Source organism: Ursus americanus, chromosome 14 (assembly GCF_024610735.1).
Source record: "Ursus americanus isolate L20-20 chromosome 14, mUrsAme1.1.p, whole genome shotgun sequence".
In the NCBI taxonomy this organism is placed as follows: Eukaryota; Metazoa; Chordata; class Mammalia; order Carnivora; family Ursidae; genus Ursus; species Ursus americanus.
This window is the reverse complement of record NC_142140.1, coordinates 10,175,709-10,196,961: the sequence shown is the minus strand read 5'-3', so window position 1 is coordinate 10,196,961 and position 21,253 is coordinate 10,175,709. Positions and strand designations below refer to the sequence as shown.

Genomic DNA, 21,253 nt, shown 5'->3' with positions numbered 1-21,253 from the left:
GGCAGATGTGGCTCACCTCCATGCGATGGAGAGATTCATTAAATGGGGAGGGAGAAGAAGGAGGGTGTGTAAAGACATGTTAGAGCTACTAGAACTCTTGGCCATCTTTAGAGACCCACGTTTGCTCATGAATACAGTAACCAGAAATCATATTAAACATACTTGATAACAATAAAAGACTTAAGCTCATTAACCATCTTCAAATAATTTATAATTACTATTACTAAAAATAATTCTGAACGGGGGCATAAATATGCAAAGTTCCTTTTTGTTCCCTTAAGCCAGCCATTTACAAATAAGGCAGCTCTTTTTATAACTGAGCATTACCTCAAAGAGCCATAGAGTCCATGAGGAGGGGAAGGATCAATAATGATGGGTGTTTTGAACCCCTTGGAGCTCTTATTTTTTTTTTTTTTTCCTCTTGGGGGGTGGAGGAAACACATGAAAATTAACATAAGCACTGCAATTAGTGAAGGTATTTTTACAGAGCCACTGAAACGTGTATAAGAAGCTGGTAAGCGTGTTTGCCTCTGGGAAGTTGTCTGCAAGAACGGAAAGGAAACTGTCTTTTCAAAGTATATGATTATGTACTTACTGAATTTTTAAAAGAGATGTAATTAAATACATTTTTGTGTTCTGAAAGCCACCAGGTGTAAATAGAAAGATTGTGCACTTAGACCCTTAACACCGGAGCCCTAGTTTCCTCATTCACCAAGTCCAGGCACTAATTCTTACCTTGTATGGTTTAGAATGAGGAGTAGAGATGGTGTATACTTAATGCCTGGCATTCAGTGAATGTTCAATAACAATAATTATATTATTGAAGAATAAAAGCCTTTTTTTGATAGGTCGTAGCTAAATAATTTTTTTTCTGGCTCAGTTTTAGGTCCAAAGCGGTTGCACAAGTAAAAATATTGACCTGTTATTCAAAAAACTAAAAGAAAAGATAATGAAGTCCTCCAGCACTGATAGAGTACTTGTGGGCCATAAGAGAATGCCACAATTCTAGCACCATACCCTGATGGGAGGGAAGAGAACAGTAATAAACAAAAATAATGAATTGATTATTATTATGCTCAGAAAACTTAATTCAACTCAGGTCCAAGCTAACTTCATCTTTGTCTCATATATTTCTTAAGAGAATTCAAAATTTATCTATTTCAGTGGATTGCATTGCCTAAATGTTACTGACATAGTCTGGGCATTAAACTATTATCATTTTCAAGTTCTGGATTAAGAAACTGATTACAAAGCTTAAATAGTTAAATCCTATCTGCCAAGTCTTATGAATATTACAGTGCTATCTATAAGGCTGAATGATCGTTTGATCTGTTGACATGGTAACTGTTGTGTAAAAGCAATCTGTAAGGTTGTATTCAATCTTCTGAGCAGTCCTTAAGAATTGTGTTCAGATATGGCCATTGAAATCTGGGAAGCTTGTTATTGAAAGCATGACCAACAACGTGGTTAATTTTCCTCGGAGAAGATGTCAATTAACCCTAATAGAATTATTTTGGTGCTGATTTTGTTTAATCAAACATCACAAAATAATTGAGCTCTGAACAAGTGGCTTATTATAGAAATGTGCAGGTTGGCAAGAAAATCTGGAGAGTGCATTTCAATAATGCGTGTATATTAAGTTACTTTTTCTATTAAAATGGGCAGTTATTGAGGGGCCTGGTGCTCTGGGCATCGGTAGGATGTGTAGCCCTTACAGAACTTCTTGGTTTCTCATCCCACAGAAAGTCAGGTGCCCTGACAGAAGGGAGGCACTTGGAGGTTTGAAAAGAAGGGAAACTGTGCTGTTTATCACCTATCAGGTCTGGGGAGGACAAAACCCAAGGTTTGTGACCCACTTTATTTATAGACATCTTTCACACTATCCCTATGTCCAGGATCTCCAGAAACATCTTTACAACCATAATTGAAGCCACTATTTCAAACCTCTGGCTGCATAGAAGAATCATACTGATGTATAGGTCCTGAACAATTAAACAGAGCCCTTCCAGCTGGGGCCTTGACATGGGTATGTTTCAAAAACTCCCAACATGCCCTGGGCAGAGTACTACTACTTTGAGCCATCAGTCATTCTACAGAACTATTTTGCAAATTCTCTGCAAGGTGAGTCAACATAAAGGACTAGATGATCAAACCTGATCTGCACACATCAGTGATTTGACCCGTTGTATTAGTCAGCTCAGGCTGCTGTAACAGAATACCACACACTGGGTAGCTTTACGCTCAGAAGTGTATTACCTCACAGACATGGAGGCGGAAAGTCCAAGATCAAGATGCCAGTAGGCTTGGTGTCTGGTGAGAACTCTCTTCCTGGCCTGCAGATCCCACTTCCTTGCTGTGTCCTCACATGGCCTTTCCTCTGCATGTGCACACACTCCTGGTGACTCTGCACTTCTTACAAAGACACTGGAACTATTAGTTTAGGGCCCATACTTACAATTTTATCCAACCTTAATAATCTCTTTTAGAGCCCCATCTCAAAATAAAGTCACATGGTAGGGGGGAAGGGCTTTAACTTACAGATTCGGGGAGAACATTATTCAGTCCATAAAACCCACTAACAGGCTTTTTACCCCGAATTCCAGAGTTACAAATAATTGTGAGACACAGGAAGTAGGGAGAGATCTGGAAGTACCAAGACCACGCCCGGGGTCCTTTCTTGCTTTCAGGTCATACTTTTGACTCAGGGTGATAAATTAAGTTTGTAAGTAATTTATGTGGTTACATGGAGAATAGCCGTTTTAGACATGAAACGTCATTATTTTAAACTTAGATAGGTACAGAGCTTACAAGATGTTTTCTAGGAAATCCTACCCTATAAATTGATAGATTCTAGCGGGTTTGTTTAACATAGGCAATTTCACACAGACTAGGTACATCCTGCTACAAGCATCCCATGGATAAGAATCTCAAGCTACCATTGGTTGTTTTCCAGGAAGTCTATTGTTAGAAAAAGGACATTTGACTCAGCAACTTTTTTTTTTTTTTTTTTTCTGGAAGGTGCCTCCACATTCACCCTCCACCACCACTCCATACAGGAGGAGAATAAATTGTAGTCCTGCTGGTAACTGTAGCCTTCCCAGTGGGACCTGTGACAGTCCTCAGCTGACCTCTTTCTTCCTATCCACTCTTACGGACAGTGTTGTTAATTTCACCATGAAGCCCTGGGCACACTCTGACTTGTTTCTTTCTTTCCTTTTTTTTTTTTTTTTTTTTTTAAGATTTTATTTATTTATCTGACAGAGATAGAGACAGCCAGCGAGAGAGGAAACACAAGCAGGGGTAGTGGGAGAGGAAGAAGCAGGCTCATAGCAGAGGAGCCTGATGTGGGGCTCGATCCCAGAACGCCGAGATCATGCCCTGAGCTGAAGGCAGACTCTTAACCGCTGTGCCACCCAGGCGCCCCACACTCTGACTTGTTTCTTAACACTTTGCTGTTAAGGTGTGGTTTCCAGACCAGCAGTGTCACCCAGGAGCTTGTTAAAAATGCGAAATCTCAGGTCCACTTCAGGCTGATTGAATCAAAATTTGCATTGTAACAAGATTCCCAGGGGATTTGTTTGCCTGTTCAAATTTGGGAGGAGTTGAAATGGGCCAGTCTTCTCTGCCTCAGGGCCTTTGTAGTTGGCGTGTTATTTCCCATTCATGTGGCCTCACCTTTCAGGTCATAGCTTAAAGATCACATTTTCTCTTTCATCTACTGAGAGGAGCTGCCCCCATGTTATTCTTGCATCAACACATTATTTGTTTCCTGATTAACACTTATTATAATATATATTCTAATTGTTATATTGTTGCTTTGTCTGTGTTACTAACTCAAGCTCCTTGAGGTAAGGAATCTTACCTGACTTGATCATCAGCCAGACCCTACTGAACATCACTTCGTGCATACTGGATGACCAGGAAATAGCTGTTGAATCAGTTATGAGCAAACTGATTTTCCATGATCTGGTTCCTGCCTGGGTCTGGCTTTAACATTATCTTCTTTCTTCTTCCCTTGAACTCTAGATTTCAACCTAGCTTAAACTACTTATGGCCCTTCATCCTCATCCCCATCCCTGAATCAAGTGTTTTCATGTTTTCTTGCATTTGCTCAAGCTGTTCACTCTTCCTGAATGCTTTCTCCCCATCTTGTCCCACTAAAGAGTACATACTCATCCAGAGACTCTGCTCCAATATCCTAGAAAAGGCAGCTAAAGGACCAGCTGGACCACGGTCGTATCATGAGTTACATTGGATGTTAGTGACACTTATGTCCACATTTCCAGTGTGACACCAAAATCCAGTTGAGAGAAAGAAAATAGGTGTTTCTCATACCTGTATTGTCATTGCTTAATGTAGTGTATGAGCACAGGAATGTCTCAGTGAATGGCCTTTGAATTATGAGACAGGAGGAATACACGATGATGTCTGGAGGAGATTTAAAGACCACCCATGTCTACAAAACTTTGTCATGAAAGATCCTTCCCAGACATCATAGTTTCTATAATCCTGTATGTACTTTTCATGATGAAAAAGTACTTTTCATATCCCTTTATTTAGTGGTCTAGCGGTCCTAGAAAGATAAGCCGAGTCAAATAAACACTTCATTTGTCACACTTTCGAAGATAACCTAGCTTCTCAATGTAAAAATAAGTAAATATGCTGTCTTGTCCGTCCAGGTTGTTATAGCCAGTATCATTCACTGGGTAGTGAAACAACAGAATTGATTTCTCACAGTTCTGGAGGCTGGTAAGTCCAAAATCAAAGCATCAGCAGATTCAGTGTCTGGTGACAGCCTGCTTCCTGGGTCAGGGACCTCCGTCTTCTCACTCTTTCCTCACAGGGCTGAAGGGGTGAGAGTGCACTCTGAGATGTGTTTGCTAAGGACACTAATCCCATTCGTGATGGTTCCACCTTAGTGCCAGAGCCCACTCTCTCATATCATCCCGTTGGGATTAGGCTTCAACATAGGAATTTTGGGGGAAATAGCATAAACTGTTGGGTTTAAAGGCCACTTGTCTCTTAGCTTTGTGGACTTTCCATTTGTGACATCATAGACTCCATTTCTCAAACAATCTAACATCTCAACAGCCTGCTGCCAAACTTCTTATGGGCCGGAATTCAGTGGCAGTAGGTGGCTACTTACTTAGATGTAGTGTGAAGGATACCGAAAGCTTCTTACCCAAATATGTCACTTCCATATCTTCTGAGCTGCTGACTGAGCCTGCTGTAATTCCAGTTACTGGGGTTGTTCCCTGGGATCAATGTGGACGTGTCTGTTAAAGAGATAAATTTCCAATTCATCATTGAAAAGTATACGCTTTAAAAACAAGACGAACTTAAGCTCAGTTTGTAGGGAGCTGTAACCCAGTTCCCTGTAATAGGGAGGTTAACTTTTTCGTTTGGCTTGCCTAGTGTTCCCCACGAAGACGTATTTGGCTCAGTCTTGCTAACCGGCATGGAGGGAGAGGACATGCCAGTTAGCAGGGCTGCATGGTCAAAGGCATGGAGGCAGTGAAAAAGAGAAAGCTAAAGACTGCATGAAATAATAGTTTATTCTCCTTCTAATGAAAAATTTAGAAGAAATAAAAATACTTACTTTAATTGAATATTAGGCCTTTTAAAACACTCCCCTAGGTACAGTCATATTTGATTCTCCAGTAACTAACTCCGTTCTACTGGTGAGGAAATGAAACTTCACAGAAGCCAAAGATGATGCAGCTGGCATCCCGAGAGCCGACAATCCAGTTCATGTCCTCTGACTTGCCATGACCTGGCAGATTACACTCACCCGAGAAGGGAAAAAGATCTGAAAGGTGATGCTACAATCCCAAATTAGTTATTCGTATTAGTTAGCCCACATCACTGTTTTCCACAGTGTTATGGACACTGTGTGTTATTGGACAGATACAGGCAGATTCTGCAGGATGTTGGGATAATCAGTGTTACAGAGGCGTAAAGAATGTTTGTTCTGTACTCAAACGAATTAGAAACCACTGCCTTGAATCAAAGCATAGTCTCTCCTTAATAGCAAAACTTCTCAGGGTCTTTAATAAGCTGTACTGTGGCTTCTCCCAACATGGCAGTGTTTAATGGGAGGCGGCTTGGAGAGGGGTTCCTATGTTCAAAAGAATATATTGCAGGGCTAGTATTCATCAGAATGAAATGTGGGATAACCATCCTAAACGATCTGTATAAAACAATTTTTTCCTCTAGTTTAGAACAGGGCAGCCAGAGATTCAGGGGCTTACAAAAATAGAAAGGAGAGAAAGGAGGAAAAAAAAACAGAAGGAAAATCAAAAGCCCTCTTGCCTCCGGATGGTAAACTGACTGATCAGCATCCTTCCCCGGTTACCTGGCAGAGAGCATGACTCACCCCAGGTGAGTGGGTGAAAAGCAATTTGCAAGTTGTCTGGTTAGAAAAGAAGATTTAGTAGCAGTGATATGAGGACTTCTATTGTTCTTGCTTGTATACTGTGTCATATTTAAGCAAGTCAGAGTTGGGAGGTTCAAACAGAAAGGAAGAATATGGAGCATTCAAGGGCATAAGAAGAAGCCATCCCCCTCCCCGCAAGGATTCTTCATCCCTTTACATCCTAATCCAGGGTGAACATAATTCTTTCTTGGAACAGAATTTGCACTGGTTCTGATCCACCTTTTAGGCTCTGAAGCATTTTAAAAAATATTTGATGGCCCCAGTTTTCAAAGTCTAAGAAGTAGAAGAACAGTCCAGGTCAAAATGCTAAGAGATGTCAACAAAGGGAGAGGGTATTTGCAGCAGAGGCATCAGGGAAGATTTGGGGCATTTGAGCTCATTTGAAGAATTAGGCGAAAGCATGACAGCTACAGCACAGTGTGAACTGGAAAACGCAAATACGCAATCAGAGGGTATTCAGGGGAAGCAGAAGCACCGCCCTTTGCTAGAAGAGTAACTTAGGGTGTCGGGGTGGTGAATGCAGATGAGGCTGGAGAGGAGGGCCAGGGGTCTGCTTGGGAGGGATTTGATGGTCAAAATGAGGTGTCTGCACTGTCACAGGTGGGCAGTGGCCTTGGGTCCAGGCTGCAGTAGCCCCACACTCACCTTCCAAGAAGGCACTCTGGCCTCGACATGACAGTCTGTTTGAGCCACCCTCCTAAGTACAGGGCGAACATAAGGAAACGACTCGGATGTGCTCTCTTCGAGCACAGGGAGAGAAAGAACCAAACACCTAGATGTCTCCTTGCAGAGTGTAACTGCTACGAAGAGGAACGCCAGAGGAAAAGAGTAAGAAATGCAAGGGAAGACCTCAAATCAGAGAGAGCCATTCAGAGAACACAGTAATGATAATTTTAGTGGGTCCTTACCTTTGAGGACAAAGACGAAAGGGGTTCACAGAAGACTGGAACAAACTTTACAACTGTTATTTTTTGAGAGGGGCAAGACGGAGAGGGGTATCAAAAATGAACAGTATTGTCAATAAGAATGATTTGAAAAGACATAACTCATTTAGCTTTGACCAGGATGTAAAACGATGTGTGTCACAGACATTAGTTTTCTCAGTAAGTCTAGGTGGTACTGTCTAAATTTCACAGATTAAAAAAAAAAAAAGTTCAGAGAATGACTGGTCAAGATTCCTCTTAGGATTTGAGTGCACGTTCCTCTGAGTCCAACACTCATGTTAACGACTCTGGTATACCAAGACAGGTCGGAGGGTGTGGGTGAAATCGAGAAGGGGAAGGAAAATGGTATGTTCAGTTTTTGATGCAGAGTCTGAAATGCCCCTGTGGCCTTAATCTCTGGTGGTATTCCAATGGAAGAATCCATGCTCGAGAGCATAGGGAGAATTGGAAATGGCCATCCTAAGGTCCTTTGCTCATTGAAGCCATCAAATATTCTAATGACGATGATTCAGGCAGCTATGGTGTGTCAGGCACCATGCTAATTCCTTAGACATGGGATCTCATTTAGTCTTCATAACGGATAAGCTTGGCAAACAGACACTGGGATGGTCTATTTGCCTTTGGTGTCATGTCTGGAGGTGATGAGGTCTGTCTTTGAACCCGGGAAAGTCTGACTTCCCAGATCATGCTCTTTCTATTTTGAGCCGTAGCTTAGCTTACTAACAGAAGGTAGTATTCAGAGAACATTTGTTACCCAAAACTGGGTTTGCCTCTTGGGACGTGTTGAGCCAAAAAAGAGGAAAAGGAAGAGTTTTGCCTGCAACAAGTAAAGGAGAACACTGGGGATCTTTCCCAAAGCAATGTCTCCCTGAATAACAAAACTGGGGAAGTTTTAAACTAAGGGTGCTTGCACGATAGGCAGTTCAGCATGGAATTGGGGCAAAAGTCACCTTAAGGTGACAGAGTCCAAGTCAAGATCTCCAAGTCAAGGTCACAAGGTCCAGCAAGGGTCAGCATCGTCAGTTCTCTGGCTTTAGTTGTTTCAGTATTTGAGTGCTCAAAGGGGTTTAAATCTTGCAAAGATAATTCAAGAATGTACATCAGGTCAGTCTTTACTTTTGAACTAGCACTGGGACTTCTACCACTGATTTATTGTCCCTGATATGATTAGGTTATGTCCTAGCCTGATAATGGCTGCTCTAACATTCTCTTGTTTCCTTAAAATCATTATCTACTGGGGTCTATTCTGCAATTTCAACATATCCCAGGAAGTTGTGCAAGAAATGTGCTTTGGGCAAGTAGTTCTGATACGGGAGAGATCACAACATGGCCAGGGGTTCCTTTCCTCTCCTCCCCTCCCCTCGCCTTTCCTCTTCTTTCTTTGAGAGGGAGAGAAAGAGCATGCAGGGGAGCAGAGGAGGAGAAGAGCAGAGGGAGAGAGAGAGAGAGAATCTTAAGCAGGCTCTACACTCAGTGTGGAGCCCGATGCAGGGCTCGATCTCATAATCCTGAGATCATGACCTGAACCCAAATCAAGAGTCAGATGCTTAACCAACTGAGACACTCAGGCGCCCCTAAAGTGACTTTTCTTATGTCAAGAAAGCTATGCCTTGTCTTCATTTTCCCAGGGACCCCTGACTCTTTCTGTGTACAGTCAGGGGTGGCTGAACCAACATGAGTTTACCCCTTGGTGAGTCACAAACTGCACCAGGTTGAGTTGTCCCAAAAAGAAATTTTTAGTTGTAGCAAATAAGGAGATCACAGGGAATGGCTTCCATAGTGATGGCTCCCGGAGAGAGGGTGAATGGGTTCCTTTTGTTTAGAGTTAGGATGAATATTTAGATTGGGAAGCCCTCTCATCCTATGTAGAGGCAGGCAGAAGGTCACACATGTGCCTTAAGGAAACATGTCTATGCATACATTATGTTATGTAAATGAGGCCAAGGCTCCTCCCTGGGCGGAGATTGTAGTATTATAAGAGGTAAAGGTAATTGTAGGTCATTCTAGAGGTCACTCCTTGAACCATTTGTGCAGGCAGGAGTCAGGTTCAGGTCAGAAGGTCTAGGTGGTCTGGATACAAGGGAGGTCCTGTCAGGGCAATCGCCATCACCTTGGGGGTGGGTGTCGTGTTTCGTTTTTGTGAGTTAAGGTGAAATCCTGAAAGAAGAGCTTAGGGAAAAATGTAAGAGAGAGGTTAGTAAGTACAAGCAGGTGGGCAGTCAAGGCCAGGTCTTGGGGTCTAGCTGGTCATACGGGGACCTATTCAAACCAAGTTCTGTCCTTGGCTGCAGATGGCACACGGCTTGTTTCTTTCCCGTTCTGTGGTATATTCGTTGTGTTCATTTTCCCTCTACCTAGGAGTTCAGTGCTCCATACTTAATTCCCTCTCTTCCCTGAAGAAAATGCCAAGGACTTTTCAACTGTAAACTTTCACTCTATAGATGCATAGTAAATGACCAGAAAACAGATGAGACTCATAAAAGTGATTATGGATCCTTTCTTTTTTTTCCCCCCCCAAGATTTTATTTATGTATTTGAGAGAGAGAGAGAGCATGAGCATGAATGGGATTGGGGGGGTGGGGAGGGTCAAAGGGAGGAGCAGATTCCCCACTGAGCAGGGAGCCTGATTCAGGGCTCCATCCCAGGACCCTGAGATGATGACCTGAGCTAAAGGCAGAAGCTTAACCGACAGAGCCACCCAGACACCCCAGTTAGGGCTCTTTCATTCCTGGTTACAATTAAACTCAAATTTTGGCTAGAGGAGAGGTCAGTCTTTTCTGTCCTTCGCTCTGTCATTCACCCGTTCAATCCAACAACGCTGTGGAGCCTCCTCCCAGACTTGAGATTCTAATAAGTGAATAAAGTGGATAGAAGCTCTCATCTCAAGGAACTTATGTAGAAATTGGGAGTTAAGACTTTAATGAAGTAACATATTTGCATAATGACAAATTGTGTTAAGTTCTTTTTTTTTTTTTTTTTTTTTTGATTTGTAACATCTTTATTGAGAGGTCACTGGCTTTTCCCCTCTGAATCCCTAGTCTATTACATTCTGAACAATCGCCGATAGAGCATGGTGCATACCTTCTGTGTTCACACAGGACATGCCCATAAACACATAAACACACAAATACACTTCCTTACACACACAGCTACTTCTTGTTAAGTTCTGTAAAGGGGGATCTGTAGAGTTTATTAAAGGAGAACCCAGTGTGGTGGGCTAGGGACCCCCTGAGCAAGAATTCCAAGAATGGAATCCGAGAGCAGCATATTGCATCCCCACACTCACTTCATGGAAACTTCATGCAACCCCGCTAAAGCCGGTTGATACAGCTCCCTGCCGGATCATGCAGGATCATCTAGGATGTTTCGTGGCAAGATGTCGCTGAAGATTTTAAGCATGAAGGTGACGTGATCAAATCTGCATGCTAAAGGATCCTTCCGGCTTTCGCTGCAGCTAATGGGATTCGGAAGGCGCCAGGAGGAAAGGGAGGTGGGGAAACTCACAGGGAGATTTTGCCGAGGAGGTGTGGTAGCAAAGATGAGAAAATAGGATTCATTTTCCTAAGGCCCTTTTTTTTTCTGTTTTGTTCCCAGCAACTAAAACAGGTGCAGCACCCAATGAGTTTGCAGGCAGACCTCAGAGATAGTGCAGGTTTGGTTCTAGAACACCACAGTAAAGTGAATATCACAATACAGATTGTCAGATGAACTTCCGGGTTTCCCAGGGCATACAGAGTTATGTTCACACTATACTGTGGTCTATTAAGTATGCAGTATGGCGCCGTGTCTTAAACAACGTACACACCTTAATTAAAAAATGCTTTATTACTAAAAAATGTTAAGCATCAGCAATGTCCACAGTAGCCAAAATATGGAACGAGCCCAGATGTCCCTTGACAGATGAATGGATAAAGAAGATATGGTACACACACACACACACACACACACACACACACACACACATAAACATACACACAGTGTAAGGTTGCCACAAACTACCAATTTGTAAAAAATGCAGTAGCTGCTAAGGGCCATAAAAGGAAGAACAATAGATGAAGGTCTGCCTGTATTTAATAGATAGTCTGTTCTATGAAATAATTAACTCTTCAGTGATTTCAAGAGGTAAAACCTACGCAAGTTGTTGATGACTTAAATATGTGGGGCCAAGGGAAGGGAAGATGTGACAGATGACAGAACTCGTGGTGTACAGGCAGATAAGGCTGCCACGCATGAGGGCTTTGTCCTTTTGTTTTCTTTGGATCTGAGTCAGGCAATATTTTCTATAAAGGGCCAGATAGCGAACAGTTTAGGCTTTGCGGTCCATGCATCCACAGCTCCTCGACTTCTGCCACTGTAACATAAAAGCGGCCGTACACAAAACTTACATGAACAAGCGCCATGATATTCGGAGCCAACCGCTATTTGCAAAACAGACAGTGGGCAGGATTCAGCCCACGGGCAGTAGTTTGCCAGTCCCCGAGCGGGTCGTGACTTCAGTTTTAAACAAGCGTAATTGGAGGTATTTTTGAGGCATCCTCATGAATATGTTCAGATTATTAATTATTGTTAAATCCAGCTGTTAAAAAAAGGACTTCCAAAAGTACTTACAGGATGAAATAGCTAATCTTTGATTGGTAAGCATCTTTTAGGGAATTGTGTCCCCAGAGGGGAAGGAAATAAGTGGTCATTTGTAGTTAGGATGTACATTTTAAGGAGGTGTCTCCTCTAGGAACAGTATTGTTTCAGAGAGTGACAGCTAGCTAGTGTCAGCGGATGTGCATTGTCGGGCCTTCAGAGTACATGACATCTTTTGAAAGGCATCAACCTTATAAAAAATCAGAAGGTTCCGCATGAGGCTGTTGGGGGGTGGGGGAAGGAAGTGCCTAAACCAAGTATAGTCGTTCCTTTTAGTTAGAGGTATAGAAAAGTTCCCTAAAGAATGAGAAGCCTAGATTGACTTGAGGGGCAAGCTGTTCAATTAATCTGGGAGGTGTTAATTATATACATTTAAAAATAAGTCTGCACCCCATTGTTTGTATTTGAGGGAAATGCAGGCATTGAAACAGTGAATGCAGATCACTTTGGCAGAACTACTATGAAATCTGTTCTTGATGTATAATTTAACATGTCTTTATAAGTAGGCATGATTGTACTGTGTTCCTTTAGTCTTGGTTCTTTTGGGGGCAGAATTGTCTTACTCCCACCCGCATCATTTGTTTATTTTATATGTTCTGCTGCTGTAGGCATTTTAAGTTGTTGGGGCAATGACATTATGAAATCTAAATCTAGAGACTTTACTGACTATGCAAATCTGTAATTTCAACTACAACTTCATCCTTTCCCATTAAATCGTAATAGAGTATCACTGAGCATTTTCTGCCACCCATTCAGACTTTTTATGAGAGATACTGCATCATGAGGTGAAGAATAGAAGCCCACGGAAGTAAATCTCTGTGGTCAGTGGCTTCTTTCAAAAACGCAAAGATTTTCTTCAAAACCCCAGCCCTTCGGAGAACGTAATTCCGTAGTTCCCAAACCTGTCTACATTCCACCGGAGGAGCTTTAAAACACACTGATGCCTGTTTGAAAATTTTAGAGTATCCCCAAGTGTACAGGCAAGTTTGGAAACCACCGGCTTAATTCAAAATAAAGTCTATAACAGCATAAATTTGTTTGCATCTTGGACCTCCAGGGACTTTGCGGTGAGACGAAGCTCTGTGTCCCTCCACGAATGCCCAGGGTCTACCAGAGTAAAAAGCCATTCCTAACATTCTTCCTAGAGTATATATATAAAAAAGATGATTCTTATAATTAAAGTTTGGATTGGTAGAATCTGAATTAGTAAATGTTTTTATTGTAATATAGCAGCCCTGTAATTCTGTTTCATAGTCTAGTCATGCTGCCTAAGGTTTAAAAATACCCAGTCTTAAAAAAAAAAAAAAAAAGGAAAAGAAAAGAAGGAAGAGAGAAAGAAAAGAGAAAAAAGAAAGTCACTGAGTGCTGCTACAGAATTCCTTGTAAAGCTCTTGGTAGCCCCTCCATCTTGCCCACTCCGCCCCCCATCCTAGAACTGAAACCGGGCTCTTTTGTAGTGTCAAAAATTCAGCATTCCTTTGCATGTTTCCTAAAAAGCCTTTTCCATAAACTTGACAGGACAAATGTATTTTAATGAACAAATGGTGTTTTAATAAGAAAGCGCTTTTTAAATTAGTTCATTCTATTAGGGTTTTAATAAGTAAAAAAAAATAATAATAATCTTGTAGAGAATTATGCAATAAAAGCACCAGCCAGCTTGGTCTACAGAGTAAGCTTTGGAAACATGCAAATGGAATTTCACTAAAGAAAATATCCCTGGAGTGACAAAATTTTCTTTCAGATAGAAAATGTCTGTATAGGGAAAAGAACAGATCTCTTCCAGATAAAAATGATGCACCAAACAGTGTTTATAAAAATTCTGTCTCTGTTTGAGCTCTTCATTTGGCAGTAAGACAGCAACTAATTTGGTTTTATTTTAAAATTCCAGTGATTATAAGGTCTGCACATTCCCTGTAGAGTAGCTAGCTCTCTACTAGAGCCAGACCCCAATTTTTCTTTGCCGGTCTCATGTGCTTAGAACTTGAGCGGACAGGTGCTTTCTCATTGTTTCTCTCTGAGCCAGAAGCAATGGAGTCATAGCTGATGTTCAGGGTCTAGGGCTTTACCACTGTCTTTTAGGAGCAGTCCCAGGAGACAAGACAAATGTGTCTGATCATATGTGCTTTGAAAGTCCCTTTTCCTTCTGGAGCCACCTACTCTCCCTGTCGGAATGTGGATTATTGGCTAATTGCCTAACAGTCAGAAGGTCTTCACAGGCAGATGCAGAAGTAAGAAAAAAGTGTATTTGTTAGAACGTTTCATTGCAAGTAGTAGACTATCCAGGAAATATTGGTCATCCACTAAGGGAAGTTTATCATTTCATGTTCGAAATTCGGGAGTACAGTGGTACGTGTGTTGGGTCATTTGGTGATATCATTATGCCACTGTTAAAGAATGATTAATGAAGATAATTTAGATGATACAAACTAATTTTAACACTTCAAGAACTAGACGGTCTCCTTGCAGAGAAACACAAAATGGGGTGGAAGGCAGAAAGCTTTTTACAGGATAAAGACTAAACAAAGAAGAGACAAACAGAAAATAACTGATTGGCTGGGGCCGTATTGTCAGTCTTGTTTGGGGTGAGAAAGCTCAGAGTTGGCTTGGCATTTGGGGACTGGCTGACTGGATACCCTCTGCGTCTGGTCAAGTGGAGCCTGTATATAGGGACACAGAACCTATCTAAGTTTGGTTTGCTGACATGGCACCCTGGGAAGGAATGGCTCCATCTTGGGCCTAGAAGTTAGTTCAACATCATCAAAGACACAAATTCTTTTTTATCTATTTTTTTTTTCCTATCCTCAGTATATTGGCTTCTTCCCGTAGCTTGTCTCTTCATGGTTGAAAAACGGCTGCTGCAGCTCCATACATCATGTTTGCCCACATCAAAGTTTAAAGGCTAAAGACAGGGGCGCCTGGGTGGCACAGCGGTTAAGCGTCTGCCTTCGGCTCAGGGCGTGATCCCGGCATTATGGGATCGAGCCCCACATCAGGCTCCTCCGCTATGAGCCTGCTTCTTCCTCTCCCATTCCCCCTGCTTGTGTTCCCTCTCTCGCTGGCTGTCTCTATTTCTGTCGAATAAATAAATAAAATCTTTAAAAAAAAAAACATAAAGGCTAAAGACAGTTTATCTCTTCTTTGTGTCTCTTTTAAGAGTGAAGAACACTTTCCTAGGACTCTACATCAGGCTTATTTTTGCTTTCATTGGCCAGAACTCCGTATTACCTCTTTCCTAAACCATTGATCTACCTGTCCATATATGCTCTGTGCCACACATGGTGTTAATTGATGGTACTATCAATAAAGTTCTCTTCTCTTGCTAAGAGCTAGAATTTCAACATCGCTTCCCCATGAGCCAGCTGCTGAGCAGATCCAGTATCTAATACCCATAAACATTGGTGTCCAGGAGGAAAATGCATCCTTATCAGAGAATGTAGAACTATATCTTCTAAAGAAAATAGTAGTAAACATCCTAGCCCCCTTTTCTAATCTTTCTGCACCTTAGCTTTGGCTTTCCAAGTATGGCTAACTGAAACATGGTTTTGTTGCAGCATTCAAAATAAAATTGAAATTTGCATTCCCACTAGCCTGTGGCAAAGTAAATTGACATTATACTTGAGTTTTCATAGTCCTAAATGATTATTCTCCCTTCGATAAGTACCCATGGGCGTTTGCAGCTGACTGTTTCTTCTTATGAAACAAGCCACTGAGTTTGTGTGGTTGGGTATAAATACACACAAATCAAATGTATCGCTTTAAAAAAATTCTCACTTACTAGGACTTTTAAAGGTTAGTTGGTACCTTCATTCAACACAGTGTATTTTCAATAATGATTTTTGTTGGCAAAGCAAGTAAATTAAACTTTTGTTCATTTAGTGCAAGAGGCAACTTTGTTGCCATAATATATACAATTAAACTGAGTTGAGATGTACTTTAAATGAAAATTGAAAACAAATTAATCAATGTAATGTTTGTAGTTACAGCTCTTGTATATATTTGGATAAGTTAAAGGGGGAAAGAAAGCTATTCAGGATTGCTGGGCATTTTATTTTATTCTGGGGGCGGGGGGAGAATAGTGAGCTGGCAACATTTAAAGTTGGCTGTAAAATATTACAGATAATGATAATTTGTTTTTATATTTGTGTAAGCCCTACATCTATTCCCATAGATCAAGTTTAATCATATGGCATATTACTATCTACTAGTGTTGGTATCAGGCAATCTCAAGTTTAGCTAATGAAATTTATTTATAGGGTTTTTTGTTGTTGTTGTTAATCTTTCTTATTAACCATGAGAAGGACCTTTTAATTTGACATTTAGAAACATTTGTATTAATAATAGCATTTTTTTAGGTTCCAACTTCTTGCAATATGATATTTATAAAGTTAACGTGTATCTCTTTCTCTTTTATTACAAATTATTTCCTTAATTTTATGACTTTGGGGTGGCTGCCAGTGACTTACTACCTCAAAAATGATGATGTTGAGAAAAAGATGATTATGCTTTATATTTAGTAAGATTTATTAGTGCTGACTTGGGCTTTGCATTCAGGCAAATGAGTTTACACCAGTCATCTGAAGATTCTTGGGTCTCTGCTTAAAGTTTAAATTCAACCATAGAAGGTTATGATGTTTTTTGAAGCTTAATCCCTGGGCCATTTTTTTCAGTAACCTGCATTTGATTTAGATTTTGAGTATAGTTCTCATTCAAGTTTTGATGGAAGTATTATAACCTGCTATACATCGCACCCTGTTTTAATATGGTGCTAAACTTCCAAGAGCAATAAATTCATTTTCTTTCCCCCTTATCTCTTAATATTATACATTTTTTAAAAGCCTCAGGTTTTCCAGTATTTTTCTAACCTATTTTTTGGTCCAACTGTATGAAAAAGGTATGGAGAATATCAATTAAATTTGTTCATTGGAATTTATTCTATAATTTGCTGACTTAGTACACCTTTTGCAACTTGTAGATACTGAAAGTATTTATTTAGCATATATGTTTTTCAGGACTGTTGGTGGTGAGTAACAGAAATGCCACTTAACGTGTTTCAACATAGCAGAACTTACTGGCTTGGGAATCATGCATGCTTCAGGCATGGCTATATCAAGTAGTTCAAACAGTCCAATCAGTAATCTTTCTCTTATCTTTCTCTTTCTCAGTAATCCTTTCCTTTGTGTTGACTTCTTTCTCTTACAAACTCCTTCCTTCTAATAGCCCTGAGCACTGGCATCTTTACATCCTAGAAACTGCCAGTCCAACAAAAACAAAGATTTTTATTGTGTATAATCTTAGTAAAAGTAAAATTAAATTCCTTTCCATTCTCTAATGATCCTGTCCCTGACCCATATTCTGTGGCTAGGAGGTTGGAATGTATCCGTTTTTGACAGTGTGGTCCCTAGAGAATCAACAACATCACCTAAGATTTTGTTAGAAATACATACTCTCAGATCTCCTCCCAGAGCCAAACAATCAAAAGATCCTACTATGGGGCCCAGCCTATAAGGGGTCCTCCTAGTGATCCTGATGACTGCTCAAACTTGAGAACTAGCGCAATACACTAACTGGCGGAGATTGGGTCACGTAAGTAAATTTCCCTCCCCTCCCTGTCCCGCCACAGGGCTTCCCTGTAAGTTGCATCTTACAGCAAGCACGTAGAAAATAGATCTGAGGAACTGATATCAGGAAGGAGGAAGAGTAGATGCTGTGCTGGCAAATGCGAGATCTCTGCTACAATGAAATTTTAGCCCAACAGTGCTTTTTCTTTGTCTCTAATGGTATTATTTCTCAGAACACTGTTGACTATGAATTCCCCTCCAGAAAACCGCGATTGTAATTAAGCAAATCCACATTCATCCTCCTCAAGAATATAGTATTTTAGTTTTAAATTTCATCTCCAAATAGGTACATGATCAATATTGAAGGGTTTCCAGGGGATGCCTGAGTGGCTCAGTTAAGCATCTGCCTTCAGCTCAGGTCATGATCCCCGGGTCCTGGGAGCGAGCCTCACATCAGGTTCCTTGATCATCCAGGAGCCTGCTTCTCCCTCTCCAGCCTGCTGCTCCCCTTGCTTGTGTACTGTCTCTCTCTCTTTATCTCTGTCAAATAAATAAATAAAATCTTAAAAAAAAAAAAGTTTTCTAGACCATGTAATTTTTTTAATCAAATGCTTCCTAATCACTTACAGTCAAATGCCATTGACTTCAGTAATGAACCTTGTTGAACCTATGTGATAAATAATAGACTAGGCTGAATTTGCTTCAAAAATTCTCATTGACAATGGCAGTGATGCGTACAGAATTTTAGGGAAGGTGGTCAACATTGCAATATCATTTAAAATAATTTTAAAACATTTTTTAAAAAACAGCCAATAAGGGAGACGCATGTAACTTTTCTCATTACTTATGATTTTTATTTTGATTTATCATAAGACTCCTCTGGGCATTTGTTGAAGATCCAAGGGTCTTTTTACTTATTTTTATTTTTAGCATGTTCTTATTTGGCAGGTCTAGGGTAGGAACAGGGGATTTGTATTTTTAATAGTTTCTACAGGGAATTCTTAGAATCAGGCAGGTTTGACATATTCCATAGTGGTGGAAAGTAAGGATGCTGGGGTGTCATGGTTGGGGTTAAATCTTGGTTGTAGTTTATACTGACTGTGTATGGGGGGGGGTAGTCCCTTCATGTTGTCAAGTCTCAAATGCTGCTGCTATCATTTATATTCCATCCTTTTCCTTTTCTCTGAATTAATCTGCCATTTACCCCTTCTCATTTCTTATTCTGCAGATAGAGGACATGCAGTGGGGTAAAGGAGTCCGGGAGATCCCCTCCTCAGTGTGCACATTGCCGTGCAAGCCCGGGCAAAGAAAGAAGACACAGAAGGGAACTCCGTGCTGCTGGACCTGTGAGCCTTGTGACGGCTACCAGTACCAGTTTGATGAGATGACATGTCAACATTGCCCCTACGACCAGAGGCCCAATGAAAACCGAACCGGCTGCCAGGATATCCCCATCATCAAACTAGAGTGGCATTCCCCCTGGGCCGTCATCCCTGTCTTCCTGGCAATGTTGGGGATCATCGCCACCATCTTTGTCATGGCCACTTTCATCCGCTACAATGACACGCCCATTGTCCGGGCATCCGGGCGGGAATTGAGCTACGTTCTGTTGACTGGCATCTTTCTTTGCTACATTATCACTTTCCTGATGATAGCCAAACCCGATGTGGCAGTGTGTTCTTTCCGGAGAGTTTTCCTGGGCTTGGGTATGTGCATCAGTTATGCAGCCCTCTTGACGAAAACCAATCGGATTTATCGCATATTTGAGCAGGGCAAGAAGTCAGTGACAGCTCCCAGACTCATAAGCCCGACATCGCAGCTGGCCATCACTTCCAGTTTAATATCAGTTCAGCTTCTAGGTGTTTTCATTTGGTTTGGTGTTGACCCACCCAATATCATCATAGACTATGATGAACATAAGACAATGAACCCTGAGCAGGCCAGGGGAGTTCTCAAATGTGACATTACAGATCTCCAAATCATTTGCTCCTTGGGATATAGCATTCTTCTCATGGTCACATGTACTGTGTATGCCATCAAGACTCGGGGTGTCCCAGAGAATTTTAATGAAGCCAAACCCATTGGATTCACTATGTACACGACGTGTATAGTGTGGCTTGCCTTCATTCCCATTTTTTTTGGCACTGCTCAGTCAGCGGAAAAGGTAAGTGAAAATGCACACCACACTGTACATTTCAAAAATACGTTTTGTTTTTTGGGTTTGTTTTTTGTTTTTGTTTTTGTAAATATTGAAAGCAAATTGACTGTATAGAGTGAGAAGTTTTATATCCTGAATTACTAGACATCAATGCTACAGAAATCTAAAACCTGCAGGGAAGTGTGCTATGTTCATTTCACTGGAAACCAACCAAAGGTAACTTCTTCAAGTTAATTTATGATAGAATTATTCAATGTAGCAAGAGATTATGCAGTATAAATTTGTGTGATCTATCCAAACTGAACCTTCCTATGCATTCATTACCCACCCTCTCTTCTTACACATATGTTTTCTTGGACTAGGAGAAAAAGGCCACAGTCCTTCATTAGGATGAGGATGGTCGTTACTAGCTCTCTCTCACTCTTCTTAGTGACCGTCTAGGCTGTCACATGGATTGGATCTAGTGTGTGAGCAACACAATATATTAGAGTTGCCCATCTGCACATTGCCTATTTGCATATTACATATATATGTATATGTATAATAGATGAATATTGGAAGGTTTTGGTTATCATTCCACCCTAGGCTCCCTCAGGCTAGAGGTATGTTAATCGCATCAAGTGATTCAGAGTGATACCAGAGACTCAACTTTCTGGCAGTGGGAGGGACCGTATGCAGTAGAGCTGGGGTCATCAAGCTATGGAAGTTCAAAATTAGTGGCCCCAACATGTTGTCCTAGATATGGTTAGTGTACATGCTTCCCCCATATAGTTACGCATTTTTACGGATCTGTAAGTTACGCAGCTTTAATGTGTTGATTCTTAAAGCAATTAATGCACGTCTAGCTGTGTGTTTGACAGGCATGCAAATTAAGCAACACTAAAGCATTGATTCTAGATGAGATTCGTACACATCTGACTTCTATACTCACCTGGATATGGTTTTGTATATATGCAAATTAGGCAGTTCTAATATGTTGATCTTAATAAGATGTGTTGTCCTTCAGTGAAGTCAGCTCTGATAGGGCCGTACAGCTGAAGCCAGAACCGAGACCTAGAGCCCTAACTGGCGCGCTGTATTGGAGAGAGCACAGTTATGGCTTGATTAGAAGTTAGAACATAGGGAGTCTAGCCTGATTCCATGTTACTTTGGAGAAGTCTGTAAAACATTCAAGGACTTAGTGCCCTATGTGAGGAAAGCAAGGATTGAAGTAGGAATCTCTACAGATTCACAAATCTGTGCCTCTAGAACTTAGTCGAATCTGAATTTTTCGTTGTTACTTCTATTCTCATAGAATCATATAAATAATTAATGACATTTGACGGGTGTTCCAACTAAGACAATGTCTTTCACTTAAATTGTTTGATTCAGAAGCTATCAGTTTGGTCTGTGTGGGTTTTGGGGCCTTTTTTGTTTCTTTTGTTTCTTTTCTTTTTTTTTTTTTAAATGAGTATCTCATAAAACCACAGGGAATTGTGCAACCAAGGACAGTGAGTGGTTCCAGATATGGTTTTAGTCATAA

General features: G+C 41.0%; 1 protein-coding gene across 3 annotated transcripts in view; it reads left to right on the top strand.

Annotated features, from left to right (window-relative positions):
• The window catches only part of GRM7 (glutamate metabotropic receptor 7), an 853,586-nt gene that overhangs the window by 677,232 nt on the left and 155,101 nt on the right, over positions 1 to 21,253 (top strand). For all 3 annotated transcript variants that reach the window (XR_015726624.1, XM_087866838.1, XM_045808129.2), the window contains exon 8: positions 18,802 to 19,737. Coding sequence is in view for 2 of the 3 variants with exons in the window: in XM_087866838.1 (XP_087722964.1) it covers positions 18,802 to 19,737 (936 nt within the window). In the remaining variant the exon portion in view is untranslated. The remainder of the gene's footprint in view (positions 1 to 18,801; positions 19,738 to 21,253) is intronic.